The 17,167-nt window shown below is 37.6% G+C and overlaps 1 protein-coding gene across 2 annotated transcripts in view; it reads right to left on the reverse strand.

Annotated features, from left to right (window-relative positions):
- The window catches only part of CDIN1 (CDAN1 interacting nuclease 1), a 244,569-nt gene extending 228,601 nt beyond the window's left edge, over positions 1-15,968 (reverse strand). Inside the window, exon 1 of one of the 2 annotated variants that reach the window (XM_049790041.1) lies at positions 15,693-15,968. In XM_049790041.1, coding sequence (XP_049645998.1) covers positions 15,693-15,793 — 101 coding nt within the window. In that variant the 5' untranslated portion in view covers positions 15,794-15,968. The remainder of the gene's footprint in view (positions 1-15,692) is intronic. The other variant, XM_049790040.1, reaches the window with a different exon arrangement.
- Positions 15,969-17,167: the final 1,199 nt, after the last annotated feature.

The following is a 17,167-nucleotide window of genomic DNA, read 5'->3' on the forward strand; positions in this document are numbered from 1 at the left end:
GACATGTCTTAAATTTTTATAATAATATTCATTTAATACATTACTGTTTTGACACATGCAGGAACCAGATTTATGGGTCCCATTCTGAAGCTTCTTCTGTGAACATGAGAGCATATTCTGGATTTTTTTTTTTTAAACAAGAGGGGAAACCTTTAAAGTGCACACTTGCAACAATATCTAATTGGCTATCTTGCTGTTTTGTAGTAAATAATGTCAACACTGAAACTCATTAAAAAGAAACAATCTATGCCCACTTTGTTGGAATTTAAAAATAGGGTATTTTTAAATTACGATTATTAAGTCCCAAGCATAAAAGCATTTTGAAGCCTAGCTGGCAACCAATTTTTTTCTCACATTCCTCTGTGAATAACACCAGACAAATATATACTAATTTAATTAATGAGTAAAGTTCAATACTTAAAAACAATACTCTAAAAACAATAACTCTAATAAAAATCCTACCTTAAATCTTCACTCCAAAATCCTAAGAAGTAAAGTGTATTCTCAAAACACAAAACAAATTAAAATGTGAGTCTCTCTACTTAAAATATTTCAAGCAAGAATATTTCTTTTTAAAGAAGTCTTTTCCTATCAGTAGGTTTCTATCTCCCACCAGTAGGTTCAATTCTCTAGGAAAAAAGCTTGTGAAAGAAGAAAATTAAGGCCAAAAAAAAAAAAAAAAACTGATCCAAAAGCTCTTTTCCCCCCAAGATATATCTATTTATCCACCTACCTCCCTATTTATCTATTTCTTTAAATATCAACTAGATGCCAGTTGCTAAATTTTTTTTTCTCTTTGCACATTATGTGCCTGTACTTTCTTTTTCAATCAGCAATCTGAACTGCAGACATGGTCTTCCCCTTCCTTGTATCGCCCATGCTTTACAACACTTGAAGAAGCAGTGCTTGGAGTATGGAAACTAAATTTTCTTCATTAAATCTACTGAAGCAGATATTAAAAATGCATTTAATATACTGGTGATGGTTGGTGGGCACCGCTGACTGTGACAGGCCAGTTACTGATGATGTGCTGTCAGATGGCCTTCTCAGCAGGCGCCTGGCTCTCGGGCTGCTGAAGGACAGCAATATCTTCCCCTGTGAGTAAGCGCTATTCATCTCCCAGGTATTTACTGAATCACAGGCCTCTGCACACATATCCCACGTCCCGGCGTATGCTAACACATGATGGATGGCCTCGTCAGTGCGTTACGTCCTGAAAGCATGGTTTCCTGCCATTCCAATCATCAAACCTCAGAGCTTCAGAGCTGATCAGTCTCAGGGAATAGATTTTGCAGGCTCGATTAAAAGAGGACAAGTTTTTTCCATCAGAGCCGCTGACATTTTCCCCCAACTGTTTGTGAGTTCAACCAATTATTTGGGTAGAAGATTCAGTAAGTAATACTGGTGGGCTGTTTGTATTTTTAATATAGTCTAAGGTCTGATTTTCTCTATGCAAAACATAAGTGTTTGATGGTAAATTTCTATTTTGAACATTTTCTTTCTATGTATATCAGGCAAACTCCACAATCATTTTATTGCCTGTAGTAAAATGTAAAAGTACTAGAAGTATTTTAAAGGAACTTTACAGAGTATAATCAGTCTTTAAAACATCCAAGCCTCTTAGGACAATAATTTATGAGTCACCTTAATTATAATCTAGATAAAGATATAAACTACTAAAAACTTTTTTGACAGTTTTAAAGTTATATAACAAAAGTTCGTCTTGTCAGAGAAATAAACCTCCTAAAATACAACTACATTTTCAACTCTAATGTTATATATGTCAGTTGTCTTTTCTATATGATATAAAAACATTTTATGTTTAGCTATGGTTTATCTATCATACCTTTAATGCAAGAATAGCAAAAAACAAACTTTATAAAAACAAACCACAACAGCTGAACATTGAGGAAATTGGGGGATATTAAAGATCTACATAACTTGCTATAATTAAGTTCCTGAAAATACTACATATTTTTTAAAAGCATCCTCCCATTTAGCCAATAGGTTCTGAAACATCCATGATCAGCATAAGCTCCACCACACTGCCCTGCGATTCACCTTAACCTCGACCTCAAGATTAAGCTCACTTTTATTGCGCACAAAGGTCACCTGTATTGGGTCAGAATGCAAAGTCCCTTGTCAGAGAAGGTTGATATATTCCAACCTTTCCTTTTTCCATGCATCAAATTTTTCATGGTAAAGTCATATTCAGCAGACAGTATATTCAGCAATTTACTGTGCCATTATAATACAATGCAGGATACACCTGTCTAAAATGTATGAACACAAATAAAATATTTTTCTAACAACATGCTAAGTCTTAGGATGCTTATATATTCTTTAATAGATATACTAAAACAGGTGAAGTCCTATTCTCACATTTCAGAAAACTTCTATGGCAATTGTTTGTCCCAAAATACCTCCTATAATAAAGTTGTGATGTTTTACTTCTGTGGTTTTTGGTTATCTGCAGTTATTTTTCCGTGTCACTACATTTCTCAAGCATCTTTTAGAAAAACAAAAAACAAACAAAAAAAACACAACAAAGTATTCTAGTTAGTTTCAATGCTTTTATTATAACCCCTAAGCAGTTTAATTTACTAGGTATAAATTAGAAAGTCTTTTTTCACTTAAAGGAAATATTTTCATAATAATTTTCCCTACAGAAAAATATTTTCATAATAAGCAAAATAGGGAAAGGAAAGAATTAATATCATGTTTAGCTCATTATTATTGCAACTAAAGGATCAGCAGAATCGCACAAATAAGATAAATTAAATAAATTCTTTGCAGAATGTATTCTATACATTGCAATTAATAAAAACCAAAGCCTTAAGAAACAACAAATCCAACTTTTTAAGTTTATACAATTTATTTTTGTTTACCAAAAGATTTCTTCTTAATCACCATTGGTACCATGAATAAATTTTAAGACTGTTTAAAAACACTGATTTTTCAAAATTACTACTACCTAAAATCAATATTCACATGAGAGTGATGGTGTAAAACAAGAATCTCCCTATCCTGGAAGATTTATACCTGAACTCATACTTACTCATTCAACAACTGCAGGGTACAGAATCCTGTTTCTAAAATTGTATTTATTCAATAGACTTCATAAATTCATAAGTACCTTATCAAAGAAAGGTCAGTATATGAATTATTTCAAAATAGGAGACTTCATTTGAGAAAACAAATTAGATTAGAAAATACTTTGAATTTCTAATTTTGGGGGCCAGAGAGATAGGTCAATGGGCAGTAATGTCTTATATCTTATGTCAAAATGTCTTTAGTTTATAGGTGCCCAGGTTTGATCCCTAGCCCTGTATTTATACCCCAACTAACTGCCAAAGCCCAGAGCCAGGAGTAGTAGACTCTGAGCACTGTTAAGTTTAAACCAAATCAAAACAAAACAGAAAACCCCCAAATTCTCCAGTTTTAATATTTCTATTTTGTTTAAGATAATAATCACTTAACTCCACCATTTTCTTCAATGAATAACTGATAGGGAGGAAATGAACCTAAACCTGGATATGACCACTTGTTATATACACTGAAAAGTTAGAAATCCAAAGAGCTGATTTTTAAACAAAATCTTTTCAGTTCTAATATCTCCAGTCTAACCATTAGAAGCATAAATATCATTATAGCCCACATCCTTGTAATGATACCAATAGCAGTGGAAAAAATTCACTACAGCGGTGGGTGCTATTCCCTTTTAAGTTGAAACAGCTCCACTTTATAAATATGGATACAGAGGAAGCAGTGGTAAAGAAAGTGTCCCATGATTTAGCAAGTCATGAAACCAGGATTTATTATGACTATTTTTAAGAACCAAGTACTAAAAACAAAATGTAAAACTTCTTATACAACAAATATCTGAACATCTGAAGTTCACAGTAACAGTTTTAGGCTGCCCATTCATTTATAAAAAATTAACCAAAAACAGGGAGAGCTCTATGAGCTACAAAAGGTCAAGTACAGACACAACATCATTTGACCAGTCCACTCTGGTGGATCTTTTCCCACACAGAAATACAACTGTTATACTAAAATATACGTGTTGTTATCTTATCTTGTTAATTTTGTTTTTCTTTTTTTATTTACATTGAATATTATACTATTTATTGTCAATTAGAAAATGCATATGAAAATATAGTTGATGATTATAAAACTGGACTAATTCAAATTGCTAATTGGGTATCTTATCTTCCCATTATTTTTCATTATAACTGCAAAGACTCTTTAGATACATCTCAATTGGAGTGCCAGTTGAAGATGTAACACTTAGGTCTGAAGTTCTCTAAAAATAATTTCCAGCATGATTAACCCTCAAGTACCCCACTTGAGTAGTTCTAAATTCCTACAGCGTGAAGAATCATCATAACTAACTGAAAATTAGCTCATCTATTTTGAAAATGATTGACTTTCCAAAATAAAACAAATATTTATGGCTTTTTCTTTAACAAACAGCATTTTCTTTCACGTCAGATCAATCAATGCCCATTATGCTATGTGCCATAATGTTAAGGCAATGCTAAGACTTCACAATGGTTCTAACTCTCTCTTTTGGGACATAGAAAGAAGGAAGGGGGCCCGGAGAGATGGCACAGCGGCATTTGCCTTGCAAACAGCTGATCCAGGACCAAAGGTGGTTGGTTCGAATCCTGGTGTCCCATATGGTCCCCCATGCCTTCCAGGAGCGATTTCTGAGCATAGAGCCAGGAGTAACCCCTGAGCACTGCCGGGTGTGACCCAAAAACTAAAAAAAAAAAAAAAAAAAAAAAAAAGAAGGAAGGGTGGAAGGAAGGAAAGAAGGAAAAGCATGCCAAAACCTACAAAATATCTGAAGAATTACTTGATATTTGAGCAATGTAAAAATAAGATTAAACTGAATTTAACAGATTTGGAAACTTGGCCAAAGAGATAGTATAGGGAATGAGGCCCTCCCTTGCATGCAGCTATCCAGGTTCATCTCCAGCATCATATGTGACTACCTCCTTGAGTGACCAATCCCTGAGCACATAATTCAGAAGCTAATCCTGGGCACAGTCAGATGTTAACCCAAAATTTAAAAAAGAAAATTCGGAACAGATATGCTATTTTCCATAGAGTCATGCATGTTCAAAGTCTCAAACTTATGGTATGAAGTGGTGCAGGGAGCTTAAAAAACCTCTCCGTGGCTAGGTGGGGGTCTGGGGGGTAGGTCTCTAAGATTTGCCAGTTTCTAAACTCCCACCATGGCTAAGTTTAAGCTACCAATGTGAGGTCACAGTTGGTAAAGTGAGAAAAAGATGCTTGCTCATAATCAGCCCTGAAAACCTGGAAAGAGCCAGCTCCAGCACCCACTAGCTGTAGGCCAAATTCAGCCCACAGACTTGTTCTGTTTGGCCAGCAAACTGTTGGCCCACACAATGTTTTTAAAATTTCAAACAAATTGACAGTATTTAAGACTCAAGATTCCTTTCTCTAAAAAAAAAAAAAAAAAAGAAATCTGATCTAAAATTACTTTCTAGAGAATAGAATGACTTCTAGCACTGGCCCACATTACTGCATGGAAGGAAGCAGTTGAATGACATACATGGTGGCTATCCTGTTTCTGCATACAACTTCTTTCATCTGTCCATGCCATGTCAATTTCATATCCCAACCATGTCAGCTTCACTCATTCACTCTTGGTTGATACTTGTTTGTCTCTAGAAAGAGTGGACTTTGTTATGTCCAAAAGGGGCATATTTGCCCCTAGATGTGGAATTTCAGTCAAATCATTGGAGATGGGAGGTATTTTTCCCTTGATGCTTATATCTAAAATATTAGACAATTTGATTAGATGATCTCTATTTGCTCTCTGTAGCCAATACTATATAAAGTCATTATATCTGAAATACTGGAGAAACTTTTGTGACCTGCGCTGTAAGGTTTTCCTACCATCATGCAAATGAAAATTTCAAAATATTATAATTTAAGGTCCTTTTACCATAAGATATGTTTCCCATTCCAAGAATACAATAATTTAGATCAAGTTGATAGTAAGAACTTATGTTTATGGGCTATCTGTGACATCTAGGCTGCAAGATTTTGTAGGATTTTTAGTGCTAACTGATCAGGAGTCTTCCTCAGATTCCCAGTTCACTTACTATCTTAGTTAAATGGGACTTGAAGTGCATATTGATTTTACCCACTTTCTCTACCAAATATCAGCAAAAACAAATAGCAGTATTTAAGCAAAAGATATTATTTAAAGGGAGTTGTAGGTAGACAAATCATTAAATAAAACAGTTTAATTTTGATCAGTAGATGCATTTAGGCTGGAGTGATAGCACAGCAGATAGGACTCTTGCCTTACATGTGGCCAGCCTGCGTTTGCGCTCCAGCACTCCATATGATGCCCTGAACACCTCCAAAATTATTCCTTACTATGCAGCCATCAGGAAAAATGAAGTCACAAAATTTTCCTATGCATGGATGGACATGGAAACTATTATGCTGAGTGAAATCAGAGGGAGAGAGAGACACAGAATAGTCTCACTCATCTATGGATTTTAAGAAGACAGTATTGAAATAATTCCCATAGATGAGGGCCAGAAGGACCGGCCCACGATATGAAGCTTACCACAAAGAGTGGTGAGTGCAGTTAGAGAAATAACCACACTAACAACTATCACGACAATGGCAGTAAGTGAGAGAAACAGAATGCCTGTCTCGAATACAGGCAGGGATGGGGGAGGAAGGTGATGGGGTGCATTGGTGGTGGGAAGGTTACACTGGTGAAGAGACATGTTCTTTTTAATAACTGAAACCCAACTAATCATGGTACTTAAATAAAGATATTAAAATAAAAAAAGAAGTGATTCCTTGATGCAGAGCTAGGAATAATGCCTGAGCATCACTGGATCTGGTCCAAATTATAATTTTTAAGTATTTAAAAGATGCCTCATTCGCCCTCCCAGATTCCATCTACACAGGAGATCAACCATAATGAGCCCCATTTTCTTCCACTCCCATTAGCCAAGAAACCTTAAGCACCTTCTCATAGATTTCACAATCTTTGGAGGCTAAGTTGTGACAAGTCACAAAGAGGTTCCATTCCGCACTGCACTTCATCTTTAACTTGGGGTTGGGTAGCTACAGCATTGGTTCTAGATCTAAAAATGACTGCAAATATTTACAGTGACAAATGGTTATTCATAAGCTTCATCTTTAGGCCGAATTGAGGAAACAAATCAATTAGCTAACAAATAAAATTCACCAAACACACCTACATCCCAAAGCTCAAAGAACTTTACCAGGTGATTAAGGATTATCTGTTTATTTGAGGATTTCCAGGTCTGAAGTGATAACCTTTAAAAACATCAAAGGACTGTTATACCCAGTCAGGATAAGAACAAAATGGAAGTTTATATCTTACCCTTTTATTGGGTCTTGCAATGGACAGGTCTCAAAAAAAAAAAAAAAAAAAAAAAAAAAAAAGTTCTATTGGGACAAGGAAGGATACTGACAATGCAACATGGACATGTGGTCTCATTCTTTTTTTTTTTTTTAGCTTTTGTTTAAATAATACCTTTATTCAAACACCGTGATTACAAACATGATTGTAGTTGGATTTCAGTCGTAAAAAGAACACCCCCTTCACCAGTGCAACATTCCCAACACCAAGCCCCCCAATTCCCTCCTCCCCCAACCCTGCCTGTATTTGAGACAGGCATTCTATTTCTCTCACTTACTACCATTGTCATGATAGTTGTTAGTGTAGTTATTTCTCTAACTGCACTCACCACTCTTTGTGGTAAGCTTCATATCATGGGTCGGTCCTTCTGGCCCTCATCTATGGGAATTATTTCAATACTGTCTTCTTAAAAATCCATAGATGAGGGGCCGGGCGGTGGCGCTAAAGGTAAGGTGCCTGCCTTGCCTGCGCTAGCCTTGGACGGACCACGGTTCGATCCCCCGGTGTCCCATATGGTCCCCCAAGCCAGGAGCAACTTCTGAGCACATAGCCAGGAGTAACCCCTGAGCGTTACCGGGTGTGGCCCAAAAACCAAAAAAAAAAAAAAATCCATAGATGAGTGAGACTATTCTGTGTCTCTCTCTCCCTCTGATTTCACTCAGCATAATAGATTTCATGTACATCCATGTACTCCTAGTGGGACTGGCCATGAAACATTGTAGGTCTGAAAATCAATTATAAAGAACTTTATAAATCACAATTGTTTCAATAAAATGTTAAAAAATAAAAGCCTAATGGTAAATTCAGTCAACATTAGTTGAAAGTCAAATAGTAAAATATTATTGCCTGTATTTTTGTTGAACATTTTCCCCTAGGAAAACACATGATCCCTCTTTATTATATCAGCAAACATTTTGGTATGGGTTATTACTTAGTAGACTTAGGTCTGATACCTTAATATAGAATTTAAAATAAAGCCAATACTCTAATAACATGAAAATTCCCCCTTGAAGATTGTAAGAAATATAGTTTGTTTTTTTCTTCAGGATCACATTCTTTAAGGTTTTCTACACTTTCTACACTTACCCTTTACAGAAATGCAAGCTCATTTCACTTTTGCCACTATGTAAATTGAGTGGAGCACAAACACATGATAAACGCTGGCAGTTTTAGGAAACACGGGGTAATATACTGAGCAAAATAACCTTGAAGAAGTTCTAAAATCCAGATTATAGTCACAAAGAGCAGAGTGCAGTTAGAATAGAGAAGAGTCTACTGTGAAAATGACATGCATGGCATGGCACCCCTTCATTAACAGTAGTGCAAAGCAGTGTCAAAAAGAGGGGGGGAGAGAGAGAGAGATAGAAAGAGAGAGTGAGAGAGAAAGAGAGAGAGAGAGGAGAGAGAGAGAACTGTAGTATGAACAACCTTGTCATCATGGTAGATAAATTTAAAAAAAATCCAGGTGCTGGAGTGATAGCACAGCAGGTAGGCATTTGTCGTGCATGCAACCAACCTGGGTCCAATCCCTGGATTCCCATATAGTACCCTAGAGCCTGCCATGAGTGCTTTCTAAGCACAGAGCTAGAAGGTGTAGCCTCTGAGCACAGTCGTGTGTGGCTCCAAAACAAACAAAAACAAAACAAGCCAGATTATAATTCAGCAACAAAATAAAAACTCAGTATCTTAAGAAATCAGATTCTAAAGGAAAACCAATCTATTTTGCTATTTTTAGAATTTATATTTAATTATGATAACTAATATTTAAGATAGATTGCTTGAGTATATAAATCATATTTTCAAAGATCATTATAAATGAATTACTTTTGTTAGACAAAACCACAAGAATTTCCAGTTCAATAAAGGATTTCTGTGTCATTTAGGTACTATTCTAACCCACTATTCTGAAATTCAGGTCCACCACAACATTATCAGAAATACAAAAAACTGATATCAAATTGAGAACCAATTCTCAATTGTGAGAAGAGAGCCAACAGGAATAATCTTTCAGTTAAGTAAACTTACCCTATATTACCCTATACTAGATACCACTGAATACTAGATTCAAAAAAAAAAAATCACTGATTCTAGGAGCCAGGGTTAGGACTCAAAACAGGGAACACATGTTTGGCATGTAGAGAGCATGCTGCTCAATTCCCTACACTGCAGGCTTAAGCACACTACTCAGCCAAACAAGTGTTTCCTACAACTGTTGGAATTTCTCTAGAAATAGAGTCACATGGGTGATGAGTCACTGGTTATGATCCAAGAATGTGAAATAGTGCTGTGGGCCCAAAACAGAAAGGCATGCTTAGAAACACCTACACAAGGATCCTTGGGAACAAAATTAAGAAATAAGGTTGATGTTTTGCTTTTAGTTTTGTTAAAGGGGAACCATGGAGTGGAGCTGGCAAAGAGCCTGCCTTGCTAGCAGCCAACATGGGTTCAATCACTGGTATCAGAGAAAAAGAAAAAAAGAAAAAGAAAAAGAGATGACCACTGAATGTGATCCTGAAAGAAAAGGGGCATTGGATCCTGAAACATAAAACAGATATCAGAGAAAAAAATAATAATGTTCAAAAAGGATCTGTAGGTTCAAGACTTGCCACATTTTAATCAACTTCCTGATTTTGAGAATTATGTTAGAGTTTTGGAAGAAAAAAAATTACATCTAATATTATCTTAAGGTAAAGAAGAACACTAAATGGTCAATTACAATTACTTTTTTTTTTTTTTTTTTTGGTTTTTGGGCCACACCGGTGACACTCGGGGGTTACTCCTAGCAATGTGCTCAGAAATAGCTCCTGGCTTGGGGGACTATATGGGATCAAACCACAGTCTGTCCTAGGTTAGCGGTGTAAGGCAAAAACCCTACTGCTTGCACCACTGCTCCAGCCCTAGTCAATTGCATTTTTAGTGCTTATAGAGACATTTAACACAGAAGTCAGATAGGTAGTATAATAGTTAAAGCACACGCATTGCATGGAACTGATCCCAGTTCAGTCCTGGCACCATATGGTCCCAAGAGCATCCCTGGGTACAAATTCCTGGAATATCAATCCTGAGTGAAGTCCTCTAAGGGAATCCCACCATGTATGGCCCTGGAAACCTCGAAGCAATGCTGGATTCACAGCCCTGCATTGAACCACTGAGTGGCCGAGCAGGCCAACATTTCATAGTGGAACCACAGCACTTTCTGAACACTGCTTGGAAGCCCCAACCCCACCAAAAAGTATAATAACACAAAATATAAGTATGTAAGGGAGAGGTAAAACCTGCCTAAATAAGTAAACTGGAAAATATAAATCAAGAAATGTACTTAAATACAGTATCATCAGGTACATCAGGCATTTTATTACAAAATTTCAGAAAGAGACAATTTTAAGAAGATGAATTATGGAGCTGTAAACTACTACACAGTACTATAAGTTATAAGGTAAAAGACAGACTATTTCACTTTTTAAATTTCACTTTAAATTTAATTTAAATTGTAAATTTTAATTTAAATTAGTGGACTATAAATAACAAGCAAAAGCTAAGTGAACTGGAACCCAGGTCACCTGCAACACTGGCAAAAACCCAGGGGAGGGAGGGAGGGAAGGAGGGAGAGAAAAAGGAGAGAGAGAGAGAGAGAGAGAGAGAGAGAGAGAGAGAGAGAGAGAGAGAGAGAGAGAGAGAGAGAGAGAGAAAGGAATGATAGGATAGTGGGGTATTTTGGGTGATGGTGGAACTCTGTAACTCTGAAAGTGTCTATAATGAGTTAAACATCTACAGAGATATAAAGTTATAACCCAAATTTCCATAGAATAATTAACCAAGAGTAAATAGAAAAAAATTTCAATAGGCAATGTTTAGTTACACTAGGATTCCTTTAATTCTCATAATAGTCTCTAGATGATATGTTTTTTCTCATTCATCCAGTTTTTTTTTAATTTGTTGACAATTTCTTTTCAATCTGTCCTCTTTTAGTAATTTCTTCTCAGTAGTTAGTGTTTGAGATCTCACGTATGCCCAAGTATTTCCTAATAAAATTTGCTTAGTATTGTAGCAAGAAATTAAATATCATACAACAAAGCCAATTCCCTTCGTTTTAAATAGGAGAATTTTGAAACCAGAGTGTTTAAATGAACTGTCTAGCTTGAATACCTGTGATTTGAAATATATACATTTTTAATTACAATGAAAACAAAGAATATTAAGAGAATGAAGCAAAGAGAAGACAGGATAAAATAAAAAATGAAGAACGGGAAAATTCAGTTATATCTTTTTTTTGGGGGGGGGGGGTTCACACCCGGCAGCGCTCGGGGATTACTCATGACTCTGTGCTTAGAAATCGCCCCTGGTTGACACAGGTACCATATGAGATGCCGGGTTTTGAACCACTGTCCTTCTGCATGCAAAGCAAATGCCCTACCTCCATGCTATCTCTCTGGCCCCTATTCAGTTGAATCTTAACTTCTGAGGATAAACTAATACATTTTAGTTAGAAAGGTCAAAGAATGAAGAATAAAACTTACTAAGTAAGTATACACTATTCTAACTTTGTTCTACTTTCCAATATACTTTTCTATTTTCTTTAAAAATAAAATCAAGAATTAGAAAATTAATAGGAGGGGTTGCAGAGATAGAACAACAGGTAGGCCACTTGCCTTGCACATGACTCACCCAGGTTTGATCCCCAGCAACACATATGGTCCCTGAGCCTGCCATTAGTGCCTTCTGAGTGCAGAGCCATGAGTAACTCTTGAACACTGCTGAGTGTGGTTCAGATACAAAACCAAAACAAATCAATTAAAAAAAAGTTATAAAGATCTATGCAAAATTTTAAAGCCTTTTCAAGTTATGATGAGATAGGAACTTTTCATCGTAAAAGCAAACAAATAAAGCATTAATTTAAAGCTAATGATATCAAGGATGGAGCAGTATTTGAGAGCAAACAACTTGGAATCTAGTAATAACAAATATGACATATAAGGGATTATAATCTTTAGCATATATACACTTGATCTTAGCCTAAAGGCCAAGAAGTGATATTTCCTTAATATATATATAAACAATTATAAATCAACAAAAATAACATGAATAGAAAATCAAATTCAAGAAGAAATAGATAAATATTTGAAGAAATACACAATTCATTAGAACCCAAAAGCTGCAAAGAGATATATCTATTGACCTGTCTTATTATTAGAAATTAAATATTAAAAAAAATTTGGGGGGGGTTATGAGTCACACCTGGTGGCGCTCAGGGATTAATCTTATCTCTGGGTTCAGAAACTGCTCCTGGCAGAATCGGGGACCATATGGAATGCCAGGGATGCCGGGGATCAAACCCAAGTCTGTCTAGAGTCAGCCATGTGCAAGGTAAACGTCCTACCACTGTGCTATCGTTCCAGCCCCTAAGTATTAAAATAGTATTAAAGATTAAGGAGTCTTCTCTATACCAATGAAAGAAACAGATATTCTGAAACCCCACTGATAAAAAAACTAGTACAATCTTTTTTATTTTTTTATTGAAACCATTGTGATCTACGTAGTCCTTCATGAATTTCAGATATACAGTGAGTCAAGGCCCTTCCCACCAACAGTGTCAACCTCCCTCCACCAATGAACCCAGAGTGCATCCTTTAACACCACCCTGTGACCCTGGCCTGCCAGTATAACGGGCCCATTTAAGCTTAGGTTGTTAAAGTTTAGGTTTCTTGATTCTATTGTCATTGACTTTGGCTTGGATATTTAGTTGAGTCCTTATTTTTTCCCCACCAATGCATCTGAGACCAGTTGGGCCCTGGCCACCAGCCTTTCTTTATTCTTTTCTTCTTAGTTTTATAGAAAAATGCAGAAATATGCGGTAAAACAAAGTAATCCATGTCCCAAGGTTCTATAAAAAATAGTGGGAGCCCCTACTAATACAACTTTTTGGCAGTAATATGATAATCCACATCAAAATCCTTCAAAACATAAATAGTGATTTTTCAAAGTATGGTTAATGGACTCCTGAATTCTCTGAGGTCCTCTCAGGGTTCTACAATACTACAGCTGTTGTTTGGTTGGTTGTTTGGTTTATTGGGAATCACAACCAACTGTGGTCAGGGTCTACTCATGGCTCTGTGATCAGGGATCAACCTTGTAGTGCCTGGAAGACCATATGTGGTGCCAAGAATCCAACTGATCGGCTGCATGCAAGGCAAGTAAGTTCCTAATCCACTGTACTAATTCACAGATCCTAGCATGTTAAATTTTTAAGATTAGGAAAATTAAAGTTTTAACAACTTTTTTAAATACAAGTATTTTTAACTTTTAGAACCAAATGTATGTGAATAATATCACCAAAAAATAATTGCAGAAGTGATTTTTAATAAAAAATAATGAGGGCAGCTTAGTTTAGAACTTTGAACTGAAAGTCAAGAAACCTGTATCCTAGACACTTGTGTTATTAAACATCTCTGGGTTTTTTTTTGACAAGTCACTTAACCTCTATGAACCACAAGAAATTATCTAAAGTCCTTAGTCAACCAACTTTGTAGTAAAATGAACATCAAATCTAAAGACTGTTCAAGTCCTTTGCAATGAATATCTAAAGAAAAATAATACAATAATGAAAATGATGAAATCAGCCCGAAAATCATGTTTATGGAATTCCCACTCAAGCTATTAAATGACTCTTTTATTAATTAAATCTCGCCAAATAACATTTTCATGGAAGAGTTAGTTCTTGAGTAGTGTTTAGACGTGAAAAATAATTGTGAATATCATAAGGAAAAAAAGAGAATAAGCAAGAAGGTAGGTTGATATCCAAAAGATAAAAAAGAGAATCTTAGAGTTGCTAGGAATATAGAGATAAAGTTATGTTATAGAAAAAAAAATGTAAACACTTGGGGAAAAAAGAGGAAAGAGAATTCTAATATAAGATAATATAAGTATATAACAAGACAATATAAAATTATGCTTTTATCTTAGAAGTACCTCAAAAAAAAACTTAAAAAACCTAAAAAACCTGCCTATTCCCCTAAAAAAAAGCCTTCATCTATTTCACTGGCAGAGCTGGCAAGAGTTAATGACATAAATTGAAATTATAAGTAGTTAATTTTGTTTCTGGTTAGAAAGTAAGTTAAAAGGAATAAGGAATAAGGTTAGGGGATGTGTCAAGGTTGAGTCTTTGCTGAGCATGTTTGAGGTCCTGAGTTTGGTCCCTGTGCAGCCAATATAAATAAATGAGGAATAAAAAGAAACTTAATACAGAAGATAAATTACAAATACAGAACATAAGTGCTCTAATAAAACCCAAGTAATGTAATAAATATACACCTTCATTTTACAGATTAGGAAGACTGAGTCCTTGAAAAATAAAGACTCTTGAGTCTGTATGTTTTTAATGTCAAGTCTAATAGAAAACACTTGCATGGCGATGTCTGTTCAAGGAATAAAATCAAGGAGAGAGAGAAGCTCTCCGTGAGGGGCCACGATGCTCAGTGTCACCAAACAGAATCATTGGAATCTGTACTTGAATTTGGATGCGAAGGAAAGTAAAAACTCCGTACTTGAACATGACACATACTTAAAAACCTGGCTGCCCAGAACTGGTTGGTGTCATGTGTGAACTCGTATACCGCATCTTCAAATGCGAAATTCCAAAGTTTTCGGAACCCCAGAATTCCTCATTTTCGAGTTTCAGGAACTAGAGAGACCACCTTCAAATCTATATGCTTCTATCTACTGTCACTCAAATGCCAACCTTGACCCCGGTGCATGGTCCTAGTCTCAGAGGGCACTACTACCCCATCCCATGGGGGGTGTGGGTGTGGACCAGTCAGTCGCTAGCTGGCTTTAGAAAGCCACCAAGGGACTTGCGGATTGGAGCATGTAGTGTGTTTCTGGGGCCAGCTATAAAAACTTCCTTCACCTCTTCCTAATCAACGGAATCCCTCAATCCTTTGGATCAATTCCTCTTTATTTGCAAAGGGCCCTGCCACCCTGCCATCATTCATTCCCAGAACCTGTCGAGTCACCAGGAGGTACCCTTCGGTGGCCCAGTCCACGCCACTGGGGCAGTGAGCAATGTGTCACCTGGCATTTCATCGCAAAGCCTTGGGATGCTGCAATGCAAGGTCTCCGTCCTTTCCACTCTGCAGTGTGCAAGCCCTGACCCTTGAGTTCCTCCCTCTGGGGTGTGACATTTGGTCTCTGGGCTCAGGAGGGCTGCAAGTCCAGGGCTGGGACTGGGGGGCCAGTGGGCACTTACCTGGGGAACCTCTGCTTCAGCTTCCTCAGGCTCTGCCTGGTGGGTGGCACAGACACTAGGCATTGGGCAATTTCGTCGTACTGGGCTTTGGTGAGGATCATGTTGGGCGAGGGGCTGACAAGGGGCGGGACGAGCCCCAAAACCACGCTGGGGGGTCCTTGCAGCCTTGCAGCCCCTGTGCAGGGTGCAGAGCAAAGGGCATGCCAGGCCCAGCTGCCTTCACTTCCGGGTTGTGGCCCCTGACCCCTGACCCCTTCCTTCTAAGGTCACGTTCCGCTGCAAACGCCGCTCTGGGAGGCCAGGGCGAGCGGGCGGAACTGCGCGATGCGCAGCCGCCGTAGGCGCGGAAGAAGGCAAGCGGCCGCCATGTCGGTTAAGGGCAAAGCAACCCGGAAGTCGTGACAGCTAAGTAGCTGCCTGCGGCTATCTCCTGGGGAGTTGGCGGTTCGAGTCCCCACCTTTCCCTGGAGTCAGGATCCTGAGAGTCCTGACAAGTAAACTAGGCATGCCGGCAGGGCATGCATCGGGATTCCAAGTTTGAACCCAAGAGATTATTTGAATCCTTTTCCAAACTCCACCCCTCTGGAGCTCAGCTCCAAGATGAAGCTAGCTGGCCTAGACTGGATTTGCCTTGACTGCCAAGACTCCCTGCACCCCTCAGAGCATGCACTAAGCCCCCAAAGTCGGCCTCAAGCTCTAAATACACAACCTGGCATTCAAGAAGGCGGTTTTGTGCAGTTGGGAGAGAGATGAGGAAACAATGTACATGTTCAACTTGCAAGCTGCAGTGGTCTCTTGTCTCCCTGCCCACCCCTCAACACACTGATCCCTTCCTACGCTCTAGGGCTGAAGGTCTGAACTCATTTTTTTTAGGATGCCCAACTCTCAGTAACTAGTAACTCAATAGATGCTTGGAGAAATGAATGAATCTATGTTTTCCACCAGGAACTCTGTGAAGTTCTGAGTTTTCCTGAAGCTGTCTACTACTAGGAGTTATGCCCTACATTAATTGCCCCTTTTAAAAGTATTTGTGTCTTGGAAATCAATGTTCTTCTTTGCAAGCTCTAACAGGTTTTTTTTTTTTTTTAAGCAAAAGAGAAGGTGTTTAGATATTATGGAATGTGTAAGTAAAATGTGTAAGTGAAAAATAATCTGAAGAAGTGAAAGTGACTTACATAGGCCTACTTGAATAAATTCCTTAATCCACTTAAGCTTCAATTCCAATGTAAAACTGACTTTGTGTGCCACACCCAGAGGTGTTCTGACTGACTCCTTGCTCTGCTCAGGGAATCGATCTTTAAAGTTGATCTTTAAAGAGCTGGAGCAATAGCACAGCAGGTAGGGCATTTGTCTTGCATGCAGCTGCCCGTGGTTCGATTCCTGAAGTCATATATGGTCCCATGAGCCTGCCAGGAGTGATTTCTGAGCCTGGAATCTGGAATAACTCTGAGTGCTTCTGTTTGTGGCACAAGAAC

The sequence above is a fragment of the Suncus etruscus genome, chromosome 16 (genome assembly GCF_024139225.1).
Source record: "Suncus etruscus isolate mSunEtr1 chromosome 16, mSunEtr1.pri.cur, whole genome shotgun sequence".
In the NCBI taxonomy this organism is placed as follows: Eukaryota; Metazoa; Chordata; class Mammalia; order Eulipotyphla; family Soricidae; genus Suncus; species Suncus etruscus.